The following is a 17,863-nucleotide window of genomic DNA, read 5'->3' as shown; positions in this document are numbered from 1 at the left end:
AATAGACGCAAATCATAGTCCAGTCCGGTAACTTCACTGATGCTAACATGGACATTTTGCGCTTTGGAGCGGTAACTTATTTGGGCTTTGACGTCAGGTGAGTGAAACACACCCCGCCATCGTGGTCCAGAGCAGAAGTGCGTCTGCTGAGGTGCGCACTCAGCGCGCCGCTCGGCCCGCCCGGACACTGCAGTGTAGGTTACGGTGCCATCGCTGCGGCTGCTCGCCCCCGACACCGCGTCCCGCAGCAGACTTCCCGGGCCCGGGAAGGACAGGGAAACGCCAAAAGCCATGGCCGAGTCCAACCCGCTGCGGGGGTTCCCCCGTCTGCGCCGGGCCGCGGTAAGCTCCGCAGGGAGGTGGGGAGGTTGTGGGAGGCTTGAAACGGGGCGGCGAGGATACTGCAGCAGAGAGATGAGGAGAGCTAGACGGGCTGTTCTTGACACACTTGACACACACACACACAGTACTGCGACACAGAGGCTGGGATGTGTCCTCAGTGCAGTGCAATGAGATGCAGTGTGTGAGATATTTAACAAGCCTCTCGGTGAACAGCCTGGTCAGATTCAGATGGCAGTTCAGTTTTAGGAGTCTGTGTAGGGGAGCAGGACAGGCCAATGACAAATGGGGCTCGTGTGTGTATGTGCGTGTGTGTGTGTGTGTTTGGACTGCCACTGCAGGTGCAGAACAGCGGGAGGGTGTATGTTTAAGCTTTAGCACTGCAGTCTATAAGTGTGGAGTGTGTTCAAGTTGTGCAGCTTTATGTAACAGATTTGGGAACATGACTCAAATACTCATGAATGTAAATGCAGCTGTGGGATGCAGATGTGTTGAAATGACTGCAATCATCCAACAACATCCATCATGGTTGCATTAGGAGTTAAAGTACAGGCTCACTATGACGACTTGAAAGAATATTTAACGTGCATTATTTTTTTTCTACAATGGGCTTCTGGGAGAGACAGTTGTGTGTTTTGCCTCAGGTGAGCCGTGTGTGGTTTAAAGGTCAAAACCTCAGTAGCTGTGATGATGACACCAGAGCACAGAAAGTTTCCTTTGCCACTGTCAGTGAAATATACCTGTAGCCTTGTTCCTGCAGTTGGACAGTGTAACCTGTGCGTTATAGTTGGGGATAATGTGAAGGATGTGTGTCGAAAGCCACGCTGCTTTAACAGTCAAGTCAAGTTTCATTTCTAGCACATTTCATACACAAGACATCACAAAATGTGTTTTACATAAAGCGACAATACAGTCGCAACACAATCAAAGAAGTGCCAAAAAATCAGTGCAGAAAATACAAATAACTCAAAACGTACTTGGGGGATGAATACAAAAGGCAGCTCCTCCGCTTTAGAGCAAGTGAGAAGAAGGGATCAAAGACCACTGCCTGTGGACCTGCGAGTTGTTGCCGGTTTCTATCTAATTATCTTGTCTTTTATTTTCCGAGGTGCAAGGTCATTTAGAGCTTTTTATACCAGCAGCAGAACTTTCAAATCAATTCTAGTTTTAACAGAGTCAGCGTAGGCGTAAGACAGTATGTTCAGACTAAACCAGCTGATTTCTGGAGGCCAGTGAATAGATCGTTACCGTAGTTTAATCTACTTGCTATAAATATATGGATTCATTTCTCAGTCTTAGTTTTATGATGACACAAACTAGACAGAACAGAGATGAACAGAGCTGCAGTTTTCTGTCTTCTGTCTCTGAGTCTTTGCGCCAAAGATGAGTAATTATGTTTTGTCTCTGTTCAGTTGTAAAAAAAAACAAAAAAAAAACGTATCATCGGTACACTGGGCCAGAGAAATGTATGGGATCTTGGTCATTAGGAGACAGGATATGCACAGATGTGAATCTATAACATCTGGTGCACCTGAGTACACTTTCCCTCTCAGGTCTACCAGTTGTTGTGGAGTGGAGGAGTTTTATATGAAGTTTAAAAGTCTTCCTCTTGGTTAATAATAAGTCCTCAGGCTGTATGATCTGTGCAAACACCAGAGGAAATGCGGTGACTGTGGACAGTAGATAGTTTGGAGGAAGGGAGAGGAGACAGAGGTGATTGGACAACATGCGAAGCAGGTGAGAAAAGAGCGGTGGTTGATTAGTGATCTGCTCAGCGGTCTAGTCACTTGTCCAAACTGGCTGTTTATCCTTGTGCCACTGAGTTTACAGATTATGATTTTCAACCAAACATGATAACGATATGCAAATCTGGTAAATTCTCTGCTGCAGAAATGAATAAAAACAGAGCCACAAAGCCGCAAAGTAAAAATGAGCAGAACATATTTAGACTAATTCCCACTGTAACTGACGCTGTAACATCTTGTGAGAGTAATAGTGTAGACGATGACAGCTCTGTGTTCGCAGAGGACAAACAAATACAGTCTGTGCTACGAGGGAGGACATGTGAGGGCATGCGGAGGGATGACAGTCGATAGCGTGAAGAGTGACAGAGGAGCAGAGTGAGTGAGACGGGCCGAATGTCAGACCTGCTGAAGTGCTGTGGAGAGCAAAAGACCTTCCACGGACTGACACAGGGAGATGCTGATGCTGTGTCGAGCTCTGCTAGGCCGCACGACTAACACCATTCGGCTGTCAATGCTTCTGACTGACAGACTGACTCCCCCACTCCCCTGACTGTACACGTCTGCCATGGTCCAGAGATGCGGTGGAGGAAAAAAATCCCCATTGTTACGCTGACATACTTTCTTTCTGCAACACTTAATCCTTACAGTCAGAGCCAGGAGAAGCACAGGTGTATTGGATACGTGGTATTGGCGGTGCTGGTTTTTTGCCCACTGGCTCACTGGCGCTTTGTCATGTTTCACTGGGGCGCTCGAAAAGAACAGAGCCATTGTTTTAAGTAACACCTGTGCTCAATGATAATTCAAAATGTCTGCTGTGAAAAAAAGGCCCAGTAAAGCTTTTGGAAATACAGACGGGTGACGAATCAAAGGAGGAAGTTGAATAAACGAGTGGAAATACAAACAAGTGCAGATGGTTCCATACAGGGGGTCACGAGAGGTCACTGTAGTGCTGCCAGTTATTTTCTTCATTATTCAATTTATCCCTTTTTCTAAAAAAGTGTTTAAAAAATAGTTTTCCAGTCAAAGTTGACGTCTTCAAATGTCTTGTTTTGTCTGACCAACGGCTCAGAACTGAGTTCAGAAATTCAGTTCACTTTCACCTGTGGCAAAGAAAAGCATCAAATCCTCACGTTTAAAAAGACGCAACAAGAAAATGTTGGGGATTTTTATTTGAGAAATAATCAGAATGATTCATTATTTATCATAATACAGTGGCTCCAGAAAGTTAGATTTTTGATAAATCTGCACTTTGTCATTATGGATTATTGAGAGTAGATTGATGGACAAAACTGCCAATTTTATCCATTTAAAATTACAGCTACAAAACAATTAAGCATTCCAAAAATGAAGGGGGCTGAATACTTTCTGAAGCAAGTGTAGTTGGTTCATTTACCTTTAATTGACTCTTAAACGTTTAGTGTGTATGAAAAAGATTTGAATTATGTGTTAAACACAACGAGGGAGTATGAGGTGAGTTTTCTGCGATGTTGGCGGTTGCCTTAGAGAGAGATCTTGAGTTTATTAATTTTTAATGACCCCCATCCACTCAGAGATGTGTTTTGATTGTTGTTATTCATCTTAGATGTTCAACCTTCACCGTGCAGAGTGATGTATGACACTAAAAAGCTAACGATCCTGATCCAGTGGTGCAACTTACATTAGTGCTATATTCTTTTCAATGATGGAGGGGTAGAAGGGATTTGAAGACATTTGTCTTATGTCTTAAACATGTTTATTAACTCTCCTCTGGTCCTTTGTGCTAACACTACTTTTTCCCCTGTTCCAGTTCATACAGTTTCTGACAATATTACAGTGTTGAGTAAACAAATAAAATAACACACTTCCTTTTTCAGACCTCATTTCCAGGCAATCTGCATTTGGTCTTGGTGCTCCGCCCCACCAGCTTGTTAAGCTCCGCCCCCAGTCCATCTTCAAGCACTGACCTGGGATTTCGCTTCAGCCAGGATGACTTCCTGTTAAAGATGCCGGTGAGACAGAGGGAGAAAAATGAGGATTGAGGAGTGGGAGAAGATTTGTATTTTTATATTTTACTAAATCTGATGCAGCACAATCCACACAGTCTCTGCTCCACTCAACACACAATCCTCCTGCCTGTTTTAATATAAAGTACCGGAACAGTTCATTTCTTCATTCGTTAAAATTTCAAACACAGTTCAGTGTGGGCTGGTTGGCTGTGAGACGCCTTGTTTTTTCTGTGTTTCTAGGTGGTGATGCTGCGCTCAGTCGGTGACCTTCTGCGCTACATCGATGAAAACCACCTGACATCCGACTTCACTGCTAAAGTGGAGTATTGCCAAAGCGATTGGATCGTCCTCCGCACGGTACGCTCCTCTGTCGCTCTAAAGTCGATCCACCAGAGCAGCCTGGCAGGTTGATTTTGAAGCCAGAGAAGTTGAAGCTTGGTTGAAGCTATGTTAGCACAAGACGCCAACGTCATGAAGAACTGTGATCCGTGATATCTCAGTGGCAGATGATTACTCGGCTCAAACTCACATGAATTTGAAAAGTTCAATATGGGTTCATGTGTGTTTTTTTGTATGTGTGGAAACGTGTGTGTGTGTGTGTGTATCTGCAGTCCATTGAGACCTTTGCGGTGACAGTGAAGGAGATCGCCCAGCTCCTGCAGGGCTTCGGATCAGAGCTGTCTGAGACCGAACTTCCAGATGAAGCAAACGCCATCGAGTTCCTGCTGCACTCACACACACACCGATACCGACAGATGAAGGTTGTTGCCGCCCCCCCCGCCGCCTTTCCTTCTCACTCTCTACCGCAGTTTTTCATGTAGTGTTTGATTTCTCTTTCTGTTTATCTTTACGCTGGTTTTGTGCAGTTTCATGATTTCACCTTCCATTTGCTGTTGTCTCAGGACGATATCCGGAGCGTGCTGAAAGAAGGGCGCCTGCTGCTGTCCAACCTGGAGACTGTCAAGGCCTCTAAGAGAGACATAGAGGAGGAGAGGGAAATACAGGGAGATATGGACACAGTTCAGAGGTACAGTATCAGTGAACAAGTGAAGAACAATGTGAATACGAGAGTTACCAGCAGCCTAATATTAAATCTTCGACCTTCACCGACCTTGTGTGTCACATGTGCATATGTGTTTTAGGCTCCTGGCTCAGCTGAGAGACATGGAGGAGGCGTTTGATGGCTTCTTTGAGAAACACCACCTGAAGCTGCAGCAGTACCTCCAGCTGCTGCACTATGAAATGAATTTCCAGCAGGTGTGACGACTGGTGTCTGTCTCTGTCTTCCTTTAACCGAATCGTAGGGTTGACTCTGTGTTACGTTGTGACGATTACCTCTGTGTGTACAGATGGACGAGGTGCTGGAGCGGCTCTCTGCCCAGGAGAGGGACATCGCCCCTATGGGAACAACGTTGGTTCAAACGGAACAACTACTGAAAGACCTGGAGACGCTGGACAGACACGCTCAGGTCACAAGACACAAGACAAGCACACACAACGACATGCACGTGGTTGAGATGCTGCAGAGTGTGTGTCATTAGTGTCTTTGCTTTTATGTCAAAACCTTGAAACCCAACCTTGATGTGTGTCCGTGCGCGTGTTTGTGGCTCAGGAGGAGATGAATCGTGCTCAGGTGGTGATCCTGCACGGTCACCAGTTGGCCGCCAACCACCACTACGCCCTGGCGCTCATTGTCCAGCGCTGCAATGAGCTGCGGCATCACTGTGATGTCATCACCACTGCCATACGCACCAAGCGGGCCTCGCTCACCAGAGCACGAGACCTGCTGCGGCGCCTTGAAGAGGTAAGAAAATGCTTTATTTACACACAGGGCAAGCACACACGCTCACAGACTTACACGTGAAATAACAATAAAAAAAAAATCATGAATTGTGTATTCTAGTTTCTCTGCCCTTTTGTGTCTGTGCTAAAACCTTCAAAGGACAAATGTTAAAGTTCCTCCAGTAATTATTTTCTTTATTCTGATAAAATTAAAAAATCTGTATAATGTGCCTTAAAACATAAAATGTTTAAGTAAACCCAATCATTTGCATTTTGTTTTTTGTGTGTGTAGGCGCTTCGTTGGTGTGATGACGGAGCCTATCTGCTGGCGAGTCAGATGGTGGACAAGTTCCAAACTCGAGAGGGAGCTCAGGAGGCGCTGCAGTACCTGAGCTGTCACCAGGAGAGGGCGCCATCTGCCCTGAATAACAGCCAGGACACGCTGAGCCTGGAGTTTGAAGCCATACTCACCCCACAGCTGCAGGTAACCAACCACTACCCACACAAACACCCAGATGACCCACAGCCCACCTCAACGTACACTTTCTTCTTGTTTCTAGTCCCAAATTTCCATGGTAACAGAGAAACTGAACTCCATGCAGTCCATGATCCGAAACAGAGAGCAGTGTCTGAGGAAGCTTGCGGATATGCAGGTCAGACCCATCCAGCTGGTGGCCCCAAGACCCGAACCTGAGCAGACCATGCAACGCTGCAAGTCACCCCTCTTCTCCCCAAAACATGGTACGAGCCTCTTAAACGGCCCCTTTAACTCACATCGCTCCTCTTGGCTTTTCTCATGGAAAACAGTCAGAATCAATTTCCGGTGCGATTTCACTTGCTCTAAGAATTTAATAATAATTTTACAGAAGGTTCTGACATTAGAAGCAGAATAAAATCACTTTCATGGAAAATGTTTTTTCGTCTCATCCAATATCCCTTTAACATCCAGAGTGTAGATTTGTTTCCACGGAAATTAGATACCTTCTCACGGCATTTAACACACCCTGCTACACACCCTATTGTATATCTTATGCTCTGTCTCTTTCTGAATTTTCTCTTTGGTCTGTGAAACTCTGCAGGTGTAGACTTAAACGTCCTGAACTCCAAGTTTTCCTTTGACCTGCTTCCTGGCAAGAGAGCCGCGAGGAGGAACAACAACCAACGCAAGGTGTGTGTGTGTGTGTGTGTGTGTGTGTGTATGTGTGTGTTTTGTGTTTTTGCTGTGAGGAACCTTTGATTAATTGGATTTGTTGTTTTTGAAGTGCTGTATAAATATACCAAATTTTCTACCACCTGTCACACATGAGAGTGCAAGAGTACGTTATTAGCCTACTGTTCTCTATTACTTGACATAGATGGATCTATTTTAACAGTCCAAAGCACATGGTCTAAACTGCATGGCGTAAGTGCATTTAGGGCGTTAGCTGCCAAAAAATATGGAAAACTAAACATCTGCAGCGTTACGTCATAGGTTTTAAAATATGCCAGAAATGTGTCCAAGCTGAGAGACTTGTTTCATGTGTGTTTCATCAGATCGAGGTGATGCATGATTACCAAGGCAACCGCAGCTGTATGTATGGCCCCAGTCCTGAAACAGATTCAGAGGTGGAGGACAATCCAGAGCAGGTCACACGGTACACAATCTCTCCTCTGTCTCTCCTGATCCCTGACCTAAAGCTTGACCTGTGACGCTACTCTTGCAGCTATATGCCTGTGACTCATACAGGGGTTTTTCCAGCTTCTTTTTCTGCCAGTGTCAGTGCAAACGTTGACACTGCCTTCAATTTTTATCTATTTTTCTCTCATTCTCACTCTTTGCAGCCATGTTATGAAGGAGCTGATAGCTACAGAGAGGATCTATGTGGACGAGCTGCTCTCTGTCCTTCTGGTGAGTTGGTTTTAGGTTGTTTTAAAGCATATTGCTTTTGTAAGTTTACAGTGCAGGGTATGCTGGAAGAAAGGAAAGAAGATGTCTTGGTTAGACCAAGGTTTCCCCCTGCTGGTGAGTTTCTACCAATAATAATAATGCTCCCACTGCTCCCACTGCTAAATTAGTAAATGTAATAAATGAAAATGTAATATTTAATTCATTTAATGAAGTCTAATTTAATGTAATTAATTTAACTGGATTTTAGTAAATTCATTAATTAAAGTAAATTGAATTTGATTTAAAATATTTAATTGTTTTAATTCAATTGATTTAACTGAATTAAATTTAATTGAGTGAATCTAATTTTATTTAATTTTATTAATTCAACTCAATGTAATTTAATTCAGTAAATTTAATCTAAAACTTTAATGCACTTAATACATTTTATTAAATTCACTACACATTACTATCATATTCATATCTTATTATTATCTCCTCCCCTCTCCTCTAATCAGGGCTACAGGGCAGAAATGGAGGACCCATCCATGTCTTATCTTCTCCCTTCAGCTCTACGCAGCCAGAAGGACGTTCTGTTCGGCAACATGCCAGAGATTTACCAGTTCCACAGCAGGCAAGCCACACGCACACATGCACACACACACACACACACACACACACGCACACGCACACGCACGCGCACGCACACACACACACACACACACCGAGCTCACAAGCTGTCCCACAGTTGTCCTTTTCTCCCCCTCTTTTCACGCCAAACCAATTTCCTTTCATTTTCCTCTTGGGTTCTCCTTTTAGGATCTTCCTTCAAGATCTGCAGAGATGCCTGGAGACACCTGAGAGGGCGGGGGCCTGTTTCCTACAGCGGGTGAGAAAACATGAGGAGAAACATGAGGAATTAATGGGAAGTGATATGACATAACACATCTAAGTGTGCATTTGTGTTTGTGCGTGTGTGCTCAGAAAGAGAAGTTCCAGGTGTACGAGCGTTACTGCCAAAACAAGCCTCGCTCTGAGTTGCTATGGAGACAGTGTTCTGATTCGCCCTTCTTTCAGGTAGTTACATACTGTATACTGTATACCTGATCATACATGACGAACAGCATTAGTGCTGATAGCAGGCATACTCTTGAGGACAGCTTTGTTTTTATTTTCAGAACAGAATAATTCATGATTTTCCAATTATGCCTATTCTGCCCTCCAGGCAGCAAAATCTGTCAAAAATGTATCTCTCTCTCTCTCTCGCTCGGCAGGAATGCCAGAGGAAGCTGGACCACAAGCTGGGTCTGGACTCTTACCTCCTGAAACCAGTCCAACGCCTCACCAAGTACCAGCTGCTACTCAAGGTTCTGTACATCTCAGCCAGTCAGTGATGCAGAGTCCTGCAGAAATGCATCTCATTCAATGACATGGATGTTTTGAATTGTTTTGAAGTTGCACGTCCATCATCAGAAAATCCTGACATTTTTTTTTTTTTTTTTTTTGCATGAAAGCCACATGAAAAAATAAGGAACAGTAATTTTACAAAAGATTTTGCTGCCTTGATGCAAACGTGCATGAATGGCTGACTCTCATTGTTATAGAGTAGAGACCAAAAAGTCATGTGGTCAGTCAGTCTGCACAGAAACTGCTTTTGTTTTGAAAACAAGAAATACTGCATTCAGATTGATGAATGGATGAAGACACATTGAGACAGAGAGCCAAACAATCACGAACATTTATATCAACGACAAGGACATAGACTTAGATACAAACAAATAAGAGCACTTATATGGACACAAGTAGACATCTTAAACAGGCACAGAGACAAATTGACGCCGATTATCCAGACAAAACTGATTTGTGGAGTTGCAGACAGGCAGGCGATCATTTAAACTTACGCTAATGCAGGCAGATATCGAGGCAAACCAGATTAGATAAACTGAAAAACACGGCCCTGTCAACCTGTATCTGTGTCCTCGTTCAGGAGCTGCTGAAGCACTGTACGGAGCAGCGATACCGCTGTGAACTCCAGGATGCGCTGGACTCCATGCTGGAGCTACTGAAGTCTGTCAACGACTCCATGCATCAGATAGCCATCACTGGATATCAGGTACCAGCCGGTCAGATCAATAAATAAGACGGAGTGGGCAATCATGTCACTGGATGCCAGATTTATGATAAGTCATTATACTTTGATATAAAACGATCCAATCGAAGCTTTCATCACTTTGTCTGCTCTGCTCTGACTATAATAGAAGGAGCATCTGGGTAGACAAAGAACTGTAAATTGCAAATACATATTCACACTTTTTTCATCATTACAGGTGGAAGAATGTATGATTTTTCCCTCTTTAAGTGTTTTTCATTTATTCTGTTTTTCTTATTTAATCTACAGTATTCTGTTTCTCATTCTCTGTTACCTCCGGCATAAATTGACCACTACTAAATTAATCTCAAATAAAGTTTTATATACTTGGAAACATTACAATTAACTGGCTTTATTTAGTGTTTACTGGGACGACACTGAACTGAAGGAACATCCATTAAAACTTCCTTCAGGTGGACATTTCTGTTTTCGTCAGTTAAGAAAACAGAAAATAATAAAGGTTCAAAATACAGTATATCCACTAACCACTGCAATATATTTACTATCACCAAATATTACTATTTCCAGTTGGGAGATAGCTCCACAATTCATCTGTATCTGTGGATTAAATTAGATGCAATTTGAAGTATAATGTTGAATCTCATTACTAAATGTCATTGTAAACCAATACTGTTGGGTGTTAGGAGGTGCAGTTGGTTTGCCTTACTGTCCCTTCTGTCCGTCTGTCCGTCTGTCCCAGGGTGACCTCAGCCAGCTGGGCCGCGTGGTGATGCAGGGAGGCTTCAGCGTGTGGATCAGCCATAAGAGGGCAGCGGTGCGAATGAAAGAGCTGGCCAGGTTCAAACCCATGCAGAGACATCTCTTCCTCTATGACCACGCCCTGCTCTTCTGCAAGCGCAGAGACGAAGACAATCACGACAGGACACCCTTCTACAGCTTCAAATCCTGCCTCAGAGTAACAATACATAACACACTCACTTTATTAGGTACACCTAGCTACATCCAATGCAACCTAGTTCAACATCCCTACAATAAATCCTCCCTGTACGATGCTTAAAATCATGTCCGACTTAACTGATCATTTTCAAAGCTGTATTGAATTGTTCTGCCTTTGATTGTCAAACATAATCCTTGGTTGTAGTTTCTAATCAGAGTGACCATGCCGAATCAATAACCATGACAAGGTTATTAGGTTAGATTAATGACTTCTGTCTCTCTCCCTCTCTGCAGATGAGTGCAGTGGGAATCACAGAAAATGTGAAAGGAGATGTGAAGAAATTTGAGATCTGGTACAGTGGCAGAGAAGTAGTGTACATAGTTCAGGTATTTCATCTTCTCAATCTATTCTATCTATTTTTTAATTGCACAGAGTTTCAGTTTCTGAACCTTTGTGTGTGTGTGTGTGTGTGTGTGTGTGTGTGTGTGTGTGTGTGTGTGTGTTGTCTGTCCAGGCTCCCACACTGGAGGTTAAAGTTGCCTGGCTGACGGAGATTCGAAAAATTCTCACCAACCAGCAGAAACTGTGTCAAGGTTTCTATTGTTGTTATGATTCGGTTGCTACCTCTGTGTTTCCTTCTGTCTTTGAAATGTCTGATTTGATGTTTATGTTAAGAGGCAATATGATCTATTTTTAACCTCTTTCTTTGTAAGCTCATGCTCTTTAATGTTGATGCTTTCCAGAAGAGTTGACTTTTTAACTTTTTATTTTTCACTTTGTATAAAAGTCTTTTGGTAGAATACACTTTGTATATTTTAATTTCCTTATATTTAAGCCATGCCTCCGTGTCATCTGTCCCTCCTCTTTCTCTCAGATGAGGCTCCTCTACCAATTTCAGACAACCCCGCCTCTGACAGGTAATTCTCTCTGCATGACCTCCCCTATAATCCTCTGTGTCAGTCTCTGACCCCCTGGTGAGAATGGGCAGACTCATTTGTAATCCATTCTCAATTCAGAAATTGATTTAAAACCAGATAAATGAAGGAAAAGGTTTCTCCCGCCGATAGTGCTGATGATGAAAATTCAATTTCTGAAATTATTTGACAATCATATAACTCCTCAGTTTCACCCACATGCCACCCCACCTTAGCATCATGGTTATCTGTGTATTATCATCTTTGTCATTACCCTTGAGAGTTGGTAGACATGACTACATTGTCAAATCCTGAAGAAGGCTTTAACGCTGTCCATGCTGAGTTTCAGCACCATGGAGAGCGCCTCACACGGAATCTAAAACAACCTTTTGCACCAGCGCAGTTATTCTCAGTTTTTATGACTTTTGCTTTATAACAACGGTTTGAAGAGCAGTTCACCATGATTGAGAACCACTGCATTCACATATTGCCAGGCTGCTTCAAAAGGTCCTTAAGTGTGTTGACAGTTATATTATTGATCCTGGGGTTAACCAAGCATCGAAACATTACAGGGTGAACAAATCATAATAAATGTGAGTACAGTGTACTACATGTCAGATGTTTCTTAAGAGATAACTGCCAAAGTGCAAGTCAGGTAAAACTGTTAGAGGTTTTCCAGAATTGTACTGTTGTTGCTGAGATGCTTGTTAGTCATTGAAAGTACTGGTTCTCTAGGGTAGTGTCAATAATGGAGATTTTCTGTTCTAATATATGTGTGAGCGTTTGTCTGTGCTTGTGGGGATACCAATGTTCTGTTTACTCATAGCATGCTAGCATGTAATGAATTTGATGAAGGACTTTTGACACAATTAACAACTTGTTGACTCACTGTCATTTTGAAAATTTTGAAAATTAACAACATTGGTGCATTTTTTATTTTTTGATCACATTTTGAAGAACATATTGAACTTAAAGGAAAGTCTGTTGATATTCTGTATGTTTCCTATTGTCAACAATTTTCATGAAAAGAACAAAACCAACAAATGAATTGATCCTACTTACAAGTACAGTCAGAGCCTGATATAGCTTATTCCTCTGTGTCATAGACCCATATTTGTCCAAAGACAATTAAAAACACATTAATTAGCCTTACTTTTGCACTGGGTGATATGTTCCTATTAGCAAAAACATGGGCACAGTAAGTTAAATTGCTGCTGCAAATACTAGCACACCAAATGTGTATTAGTCCGCGGCTGAAAGTAGTCCCCAACAAATGCACAGTTTCCTCCTACACGACATTTACCAAAAATGACATTGTCCTGCTGTTTTAGGAGATTACAGAACCTTTCTGAAAAATTAAATAATATAAATATAATATTAAATATTAGATTTTTGGTTTTTGCATTTTCATGGGATTTGTTGACAATATAAAGTAACGCCAGTCTTATCCTTTAAGTACATACATTCACAAAAACTCTCAGTTCAGTTGTAAAACTATCTGAGCATGGAATAACCATGATCAATAATGTATTCTGAGTAACAGCTGGAGGATGAGATACTGTGAATGTATGACACTTTTTGAAGGACTTGTGTTCATAATATAGTTCTAGGTCACAAAGTAATTTAAGAGTTTCTTCTTTATTTAGTAGATGGGTCGACTTTAATGTATTCAGACTAAATAAATTTCAAATAATTTATTGTGATTACATTATTTTTTCTCTTTATCCCGGGCTATATGAGACAAACTCCACCCATCTACTACTTAAAGCAGGTTAAACCACACTGAATTATTCACTAATGCCCGATTTTGTTTAAAATACTGTAAACTCACTCAAAATAATATTTCCATATATTGCAGTGTTCTCTGATATAATTGATATTTGTGTTATAAACTCAAAAATCCTTTGAAATCAGACACTGCAATATATGTGATTGTGAACTAAATGGAATGCTGTATTAATTTACAGAATGTGGATGAGCTTGTTTTGTGACACCGTGAATGTTGTTGTTGTTGTTCGTTTTGTTTGTTGTGGTCGTGTGTTGTTCCCATGGTGATGCTGTTTAGTGCATCAGAGATGTGTGTGTCGTGGGGCGGCGCATCGGTGGGAGGCTGCTCAGCGTGTCTCCCTGTTCCTCACAGCTCCTCTGCAACAAGCCACTCCTACAGGCACCGGGGGGAGGAGTCAACACACACTAGTCCCGCCCACTCAGACCCCGTGGTTCACTCACCTCGACGCAGTGAGTCGCTGAGACAGTCAAACAAAACAGAGCACTCACACATAAACACATGAATCAATTATTTTTTCCAACAAGCACTTCATAGTATTTTTTTATTTGCTCTTTTTTATGCTTTAACAAATTAATGAAAAGGCTAGGCAAGTATATTTGCGTAGCACAGTAACTAATTGCAGTAACTAATTACAAGCAGTTGTACTTTGAACTGCAGTCAATTTTCTTTGTTGGACTCAAGCAGCAATGAGCTAAAGTTGTCTGTGAGGTTTTTTGGGACACCTGAGAAAAAACCATGACTGTAATCTAATCTTTCTGAAAATAAAATGACTTGACCTTTGATAATGGTCAGTAGGGGTGTAGGGTGTGTCATTTTTGTGTAGCCCAATAGATCGTGAAATAAAAATGAGTTATTAAGAAGTATAGTGCTACAGTTTTCAGTTGTCTCAGCTGTCCGTCACCTGCAGGTTGGCCTGTCCCTGCTCACTCGGTGGCAATCTGCGAAGGCCTGGAGGACTGGGGCGCTACAGACCTTTCCAACCTATCAGACTCAGATGAGGAGGAGGATCAGCCAGCTCCGCTGGTGAGTTCTGTTATTGTCACTGTACAGGTAGTACTGGAGAAATGATTTGTTCTAATGCCAAAAGGGAATTTATGATCACTAAGCCGCGCGGCCACACAGGCTCCTAACAGCAATCGGTTGCCGACACCTACAGGATGGGTGGTGGGACTGTTAGTGTTAATAATTGTTTTGCTTCATCCTCCTCTTGCTTCCTCTCCTCCCTGAACGGGCTCATATTAGATTAATACTCGCCTTCTCGACAATCAATAGTTTGCAATAGAACCTGAAGTCTCTATATATATATGTCTCTGGCTATCTGTCTATTTCTAGAGGTAGATTTAGGAATGTTAGGACTGTTGTCGATGTGCTGAAATGCACTGCTCTCTTGGGTTTTACCTGTCTTTCTTCTGTTCCAGGTGGCGGGGAGGTACAGAGTCATGGTAGAGAGCAGCATGGCCAGCACTGATGACATCATTTTTAACTGCGGTGATGTCATCCAGCTGCTCCACGAGGAGTCGTCAGGAATGTGGTAATGTATTTTCAGAGAGGATGATTAGAGCCACTTTAAAATTCTGCTGCAAAGGAGCCAGGAGATGGAGATGAAATGAAGGTATGTTGAAATGGTGACATTTTCTGAGGCTGTGTTGTGTTGCGTAATTACAGGATGGTGAGGAATATAAGTCGCGGTGAAGAGGGGCGTGTTCTGCCTGAAGACCTGCACAGGATTTTGGGAGAGACCTGCTGAGAGCCAATCAGAACAGAGGATAGATGACGCCTGTGACCATTCTTCTGTTTTTGTCTTTTATTTGGCTCACTCTCTCCCTAATTACCCCTGCATACACACACACACACACACACACACACACACACACACACACACAAACACACACACGCATGCACAGACCCACATTTTCCATCTGCTTCCTGACCAGAGGGGGGCGTCTGACTCTGTCCGAGACATTCATCATGAGTTTGAAGCACAACATCAACCACAAACTTTACTCTTCCAACTACTGTGACACTGTTCACCTCAGAGGGCTGTAAATTACAGACTGGACCTCAGAAGACTGTATCAATGCCAGAACATAAATGGGACCTCACAATATCAGAGCCTTCTTTTTTCTTTATCTGTTTTTTCCAGCATTAAAACAGTAGATTATCTGAAGATGTTGAACAGGGGACTTTTATTCATACATACAGAATAGACTTTTGTTCAAGACTTTTATCATTTCTATTTTCTTATGAAATGTCATAGAAATCATGTGTATGCCTACCAACATATCATTACTGTTCATGTGCCAAACAGCTCAGCTAACCATTGTGGCTTCTTTTTGTATACAGTAACACCCTCCTTTATGGGAAATAGCTTTACCTTGTGTTATCATTGTTTTGAATGAGTTTAAATCGTCTTTCTGTCCAACAGTAACCTGCTACATCACTAGAGGGTATGCATGAGATGTTTCTATATGTATAAATCACCATGGTTACCCCGCCTCTTTGTGGCAATAGCAGACACTCAACTTCTGTCAGCTGTGAAACAAAAAAAACGCGATAAGCAAAAAAAAAAAACCGAGCGAAGATATTACAGATCTTTGCAGCCATAGCAGGTTTGTTTTGTCTGCTCTGATGTTGGTGAGGGATGTGCGTGTGGAAATGTCACTGCATACCCTCGATCATTCTTTTTCACACCCGGCATTCAAACATGTCGTAGCAGGAGAAGGAAAACACTGGTGAAAAAAGTAATATTAATAATAGCTCCATTGGGTTTGGCCTTGGTCCGGTGCGTGATGGCTCATTGGGAAACATGGTTAATGTTATTAGTCGTTGTCCCCCCCCCCCCCCCCCCCCCCCGCTATGACAAGTTAAAATGTTTCATGTGAAAAAGAGATGAACCGTACTGTTGGTCAGTCCTCAAGATGAATGCACTGCAGTACTGATGCAGGATAGATGCAGGGTAAATAGACATCACCATTCACTGGTTGTCAGCCAGCGTGTCTAGTTTTTCTTTACTTTTGCTGCCGTTGATGGTGATATTATTTTTGTTAACGGTTTTATTTTGAACTTTGCTGACTTTTGATCGGTGATAATTCTGCAACTAGTTACCACTGTTACCACTGAGATGAGGCAAGCTTTATGTCTCTCCTTGTTTGCCGCTCTGCATGGACAAATCACTGCACATGCCCACTGCTTTATTTCTGCCTGTACTGCTATTACAAACCAACAGGGAAACTACGCCCAGTGTTGGGTAATAACTGTAATTAGAGTAGTGTAGAAATAATAATTGTCGACTGAATTGTTATAGTTGTTATAACTGTTGATATAAATTTTGGTGCGCTGAACTGATGAGACAATTTACATTTCTTTAAAACTGCCTGGTTTTAAAACTGCTCGGTCTGACGTTGTAAAAACGAGCCACTTCCCCACAACGTGCTGAGGGTTAATCTCTCAAGGGCAGAAAAATACAGTGTTATTACTTAATTAACAGCTTTTGGAGTCAACTACAGTCAAATGAGAATACACAGAAATCTCAATTTTAGATGTTGAATGCAACTTTGGTGAACAGTCATCTAAATGGTAACACTTATTCGGACAGTCAGATGACACTCAGTTATCAAGTGACAAAAGGTAAATTAGATTCCTCCAGACTTTGAATGAATCTCTGGCCTACTTCAATCGAATCCTGCTGGTGACATCAACCCTAACACTTTTAACTTTTAACACTAAATAAAGATTCATCCTCACAGTTTTTCACAGTCACTGTGGGAAGATCATAGTCACTTGATAGTGAGTGCCAGCCTTTATAAGCTGTGTCTTAATGATGCTCAATAATGGGTAACATTTCTTCATGATGAACTTATTTGAACTCCACCTAACACTGGCTGTACTCGAACAACAGAACTTCTTATTAGATTTGATCAGTCAGGCTGCAGTACGTCTTTTCCAAAGTACCTGAAACTGGTGTTTGCTGCTTTTGCTCATGTTGCACTTTTTTGATATTTTGAATCATTGTGAAAGCCTGTATTATACCGCATAATGTATATTATTATTATTTTCCAAAATATAAGCACAGGATTATTTGATTTGAATCAACCTGGCTGATGTGATTTCTTTCCTACATAATGTAGTTTAGGTCCTAGTTGGCTTACTGACAGTCCACACAGTTACTTCACTAATGCTGCCTGATGAGATCCTCTCAGGACTATGTTGGCCTGTGCAGATTGTGCTTGATTGACATCTCCTTAAGTCTGCGGTTAGTTTTGTTGTACCTGTTAGGGCAACAAAATATCATCATACTTATGGTGCAGTCAGACAAAATTTGCCACCCATTTATTTCTGTTATAAAGGGGGGAAGACATTGCTTCCTGCTGCAAACTGATCTGACTGAGTTGAATT

At 42.2% G+C, this 17,863-nt stretch overlaps 1 protein-coding gene across 1 annotated transcript; it reads left to right on the top strand.

The window, feature by feature from the left end:
• The first annotated feature begins 254 nt into the window (after positions 1-254).
• Positions 255-17,556, top strand: mcf2b (MCF.2 cell line derived transforming sequence b). The gene is made up of 26 exons (XM_087180141.1): positions 255-342; positions 3,938-4,072; positions 4,310-4,426; positions 4,681-4,830; positions 4,972-5,096; positions 5,212-5,326; positions 5,419-5,538; positions 5,682-5,873; positions 6,144-6,335; positions 6,412-6,592; positions 6,931-7,019; positions 7,385-7,485; positions 7,673-7,739; positions 8,237-8,352; positions 8,538-8,607; positions 8,703-8,795; positions 8,993-9,085; positions 9,706-9,831; positions 10,568-10,783; positions 11,059-11,151; positions 11,280-11,358; positions 11,640-11,682; positions 13,745-13,917; positions 14,376-14,491; positions 14,887-14,999; positions 15,134-17,556. Exons 1-26 carry the CDS (start codon positions 292-294, stop codon positions 15,213-15,215), a joined length of 3,048 nt encoding a protein of 1,015 aa, XP_087036267.1. The 5' UTR covers positions 255-291; the 3' UTR covers positions 15,216-17,556.
• The last annotated feature ends 307 nt before the right edge of the window (positions 17,557-17,863 follow it).

The sequence above is a fragment of the Seriola lalandi genome, unplaced genomic scaffold (genome assembly GCF_002814215.2).
Source record: "Seriola lalandi dorsalis isolate HSWRI2012SDOR001 ecotype SW California unplaced genomic scaffold, Sedor1 jcf7180002054893, whole genome shotgun sequence".
Classification (NCBI taxonomy): domain Eukaryota; kingdom Metazoa; phylum Chordata; class Actinopteri; order Carangiformes; family Carangidae; genus Seriola; species Seriola lalandi.
Note: the sequence above shows the minus strand (reverse complement) of the source record. Positions and strands in the feature narration are given on the sequence as shown.

Bases quoted from the DNA above. Each gene is read 5' to 3' on its own strand.
- mcf2b (XM_087180141.1), top strand. From the start codon at position 292: ATGGCCGAGTCCAACCCGCTGCGGGGGTTCCCCCGTCTGCGCCGGGCC. The intron at 343-3,937 runs GTAAGCTCCGCA...TTCCTTTTTCAG, and splicing joins CCCGTCTGCGCCGGGCCGCG to ACCTCATTTCCAGGCAATCT. The intron at 10,784-11,058 runs GTAACAATACAT...CCCTCTCTGCAG, and splicing joins GCTTCAAATCCTGCCTCAGA to ATGAGTGCAGTGGGAATCAC.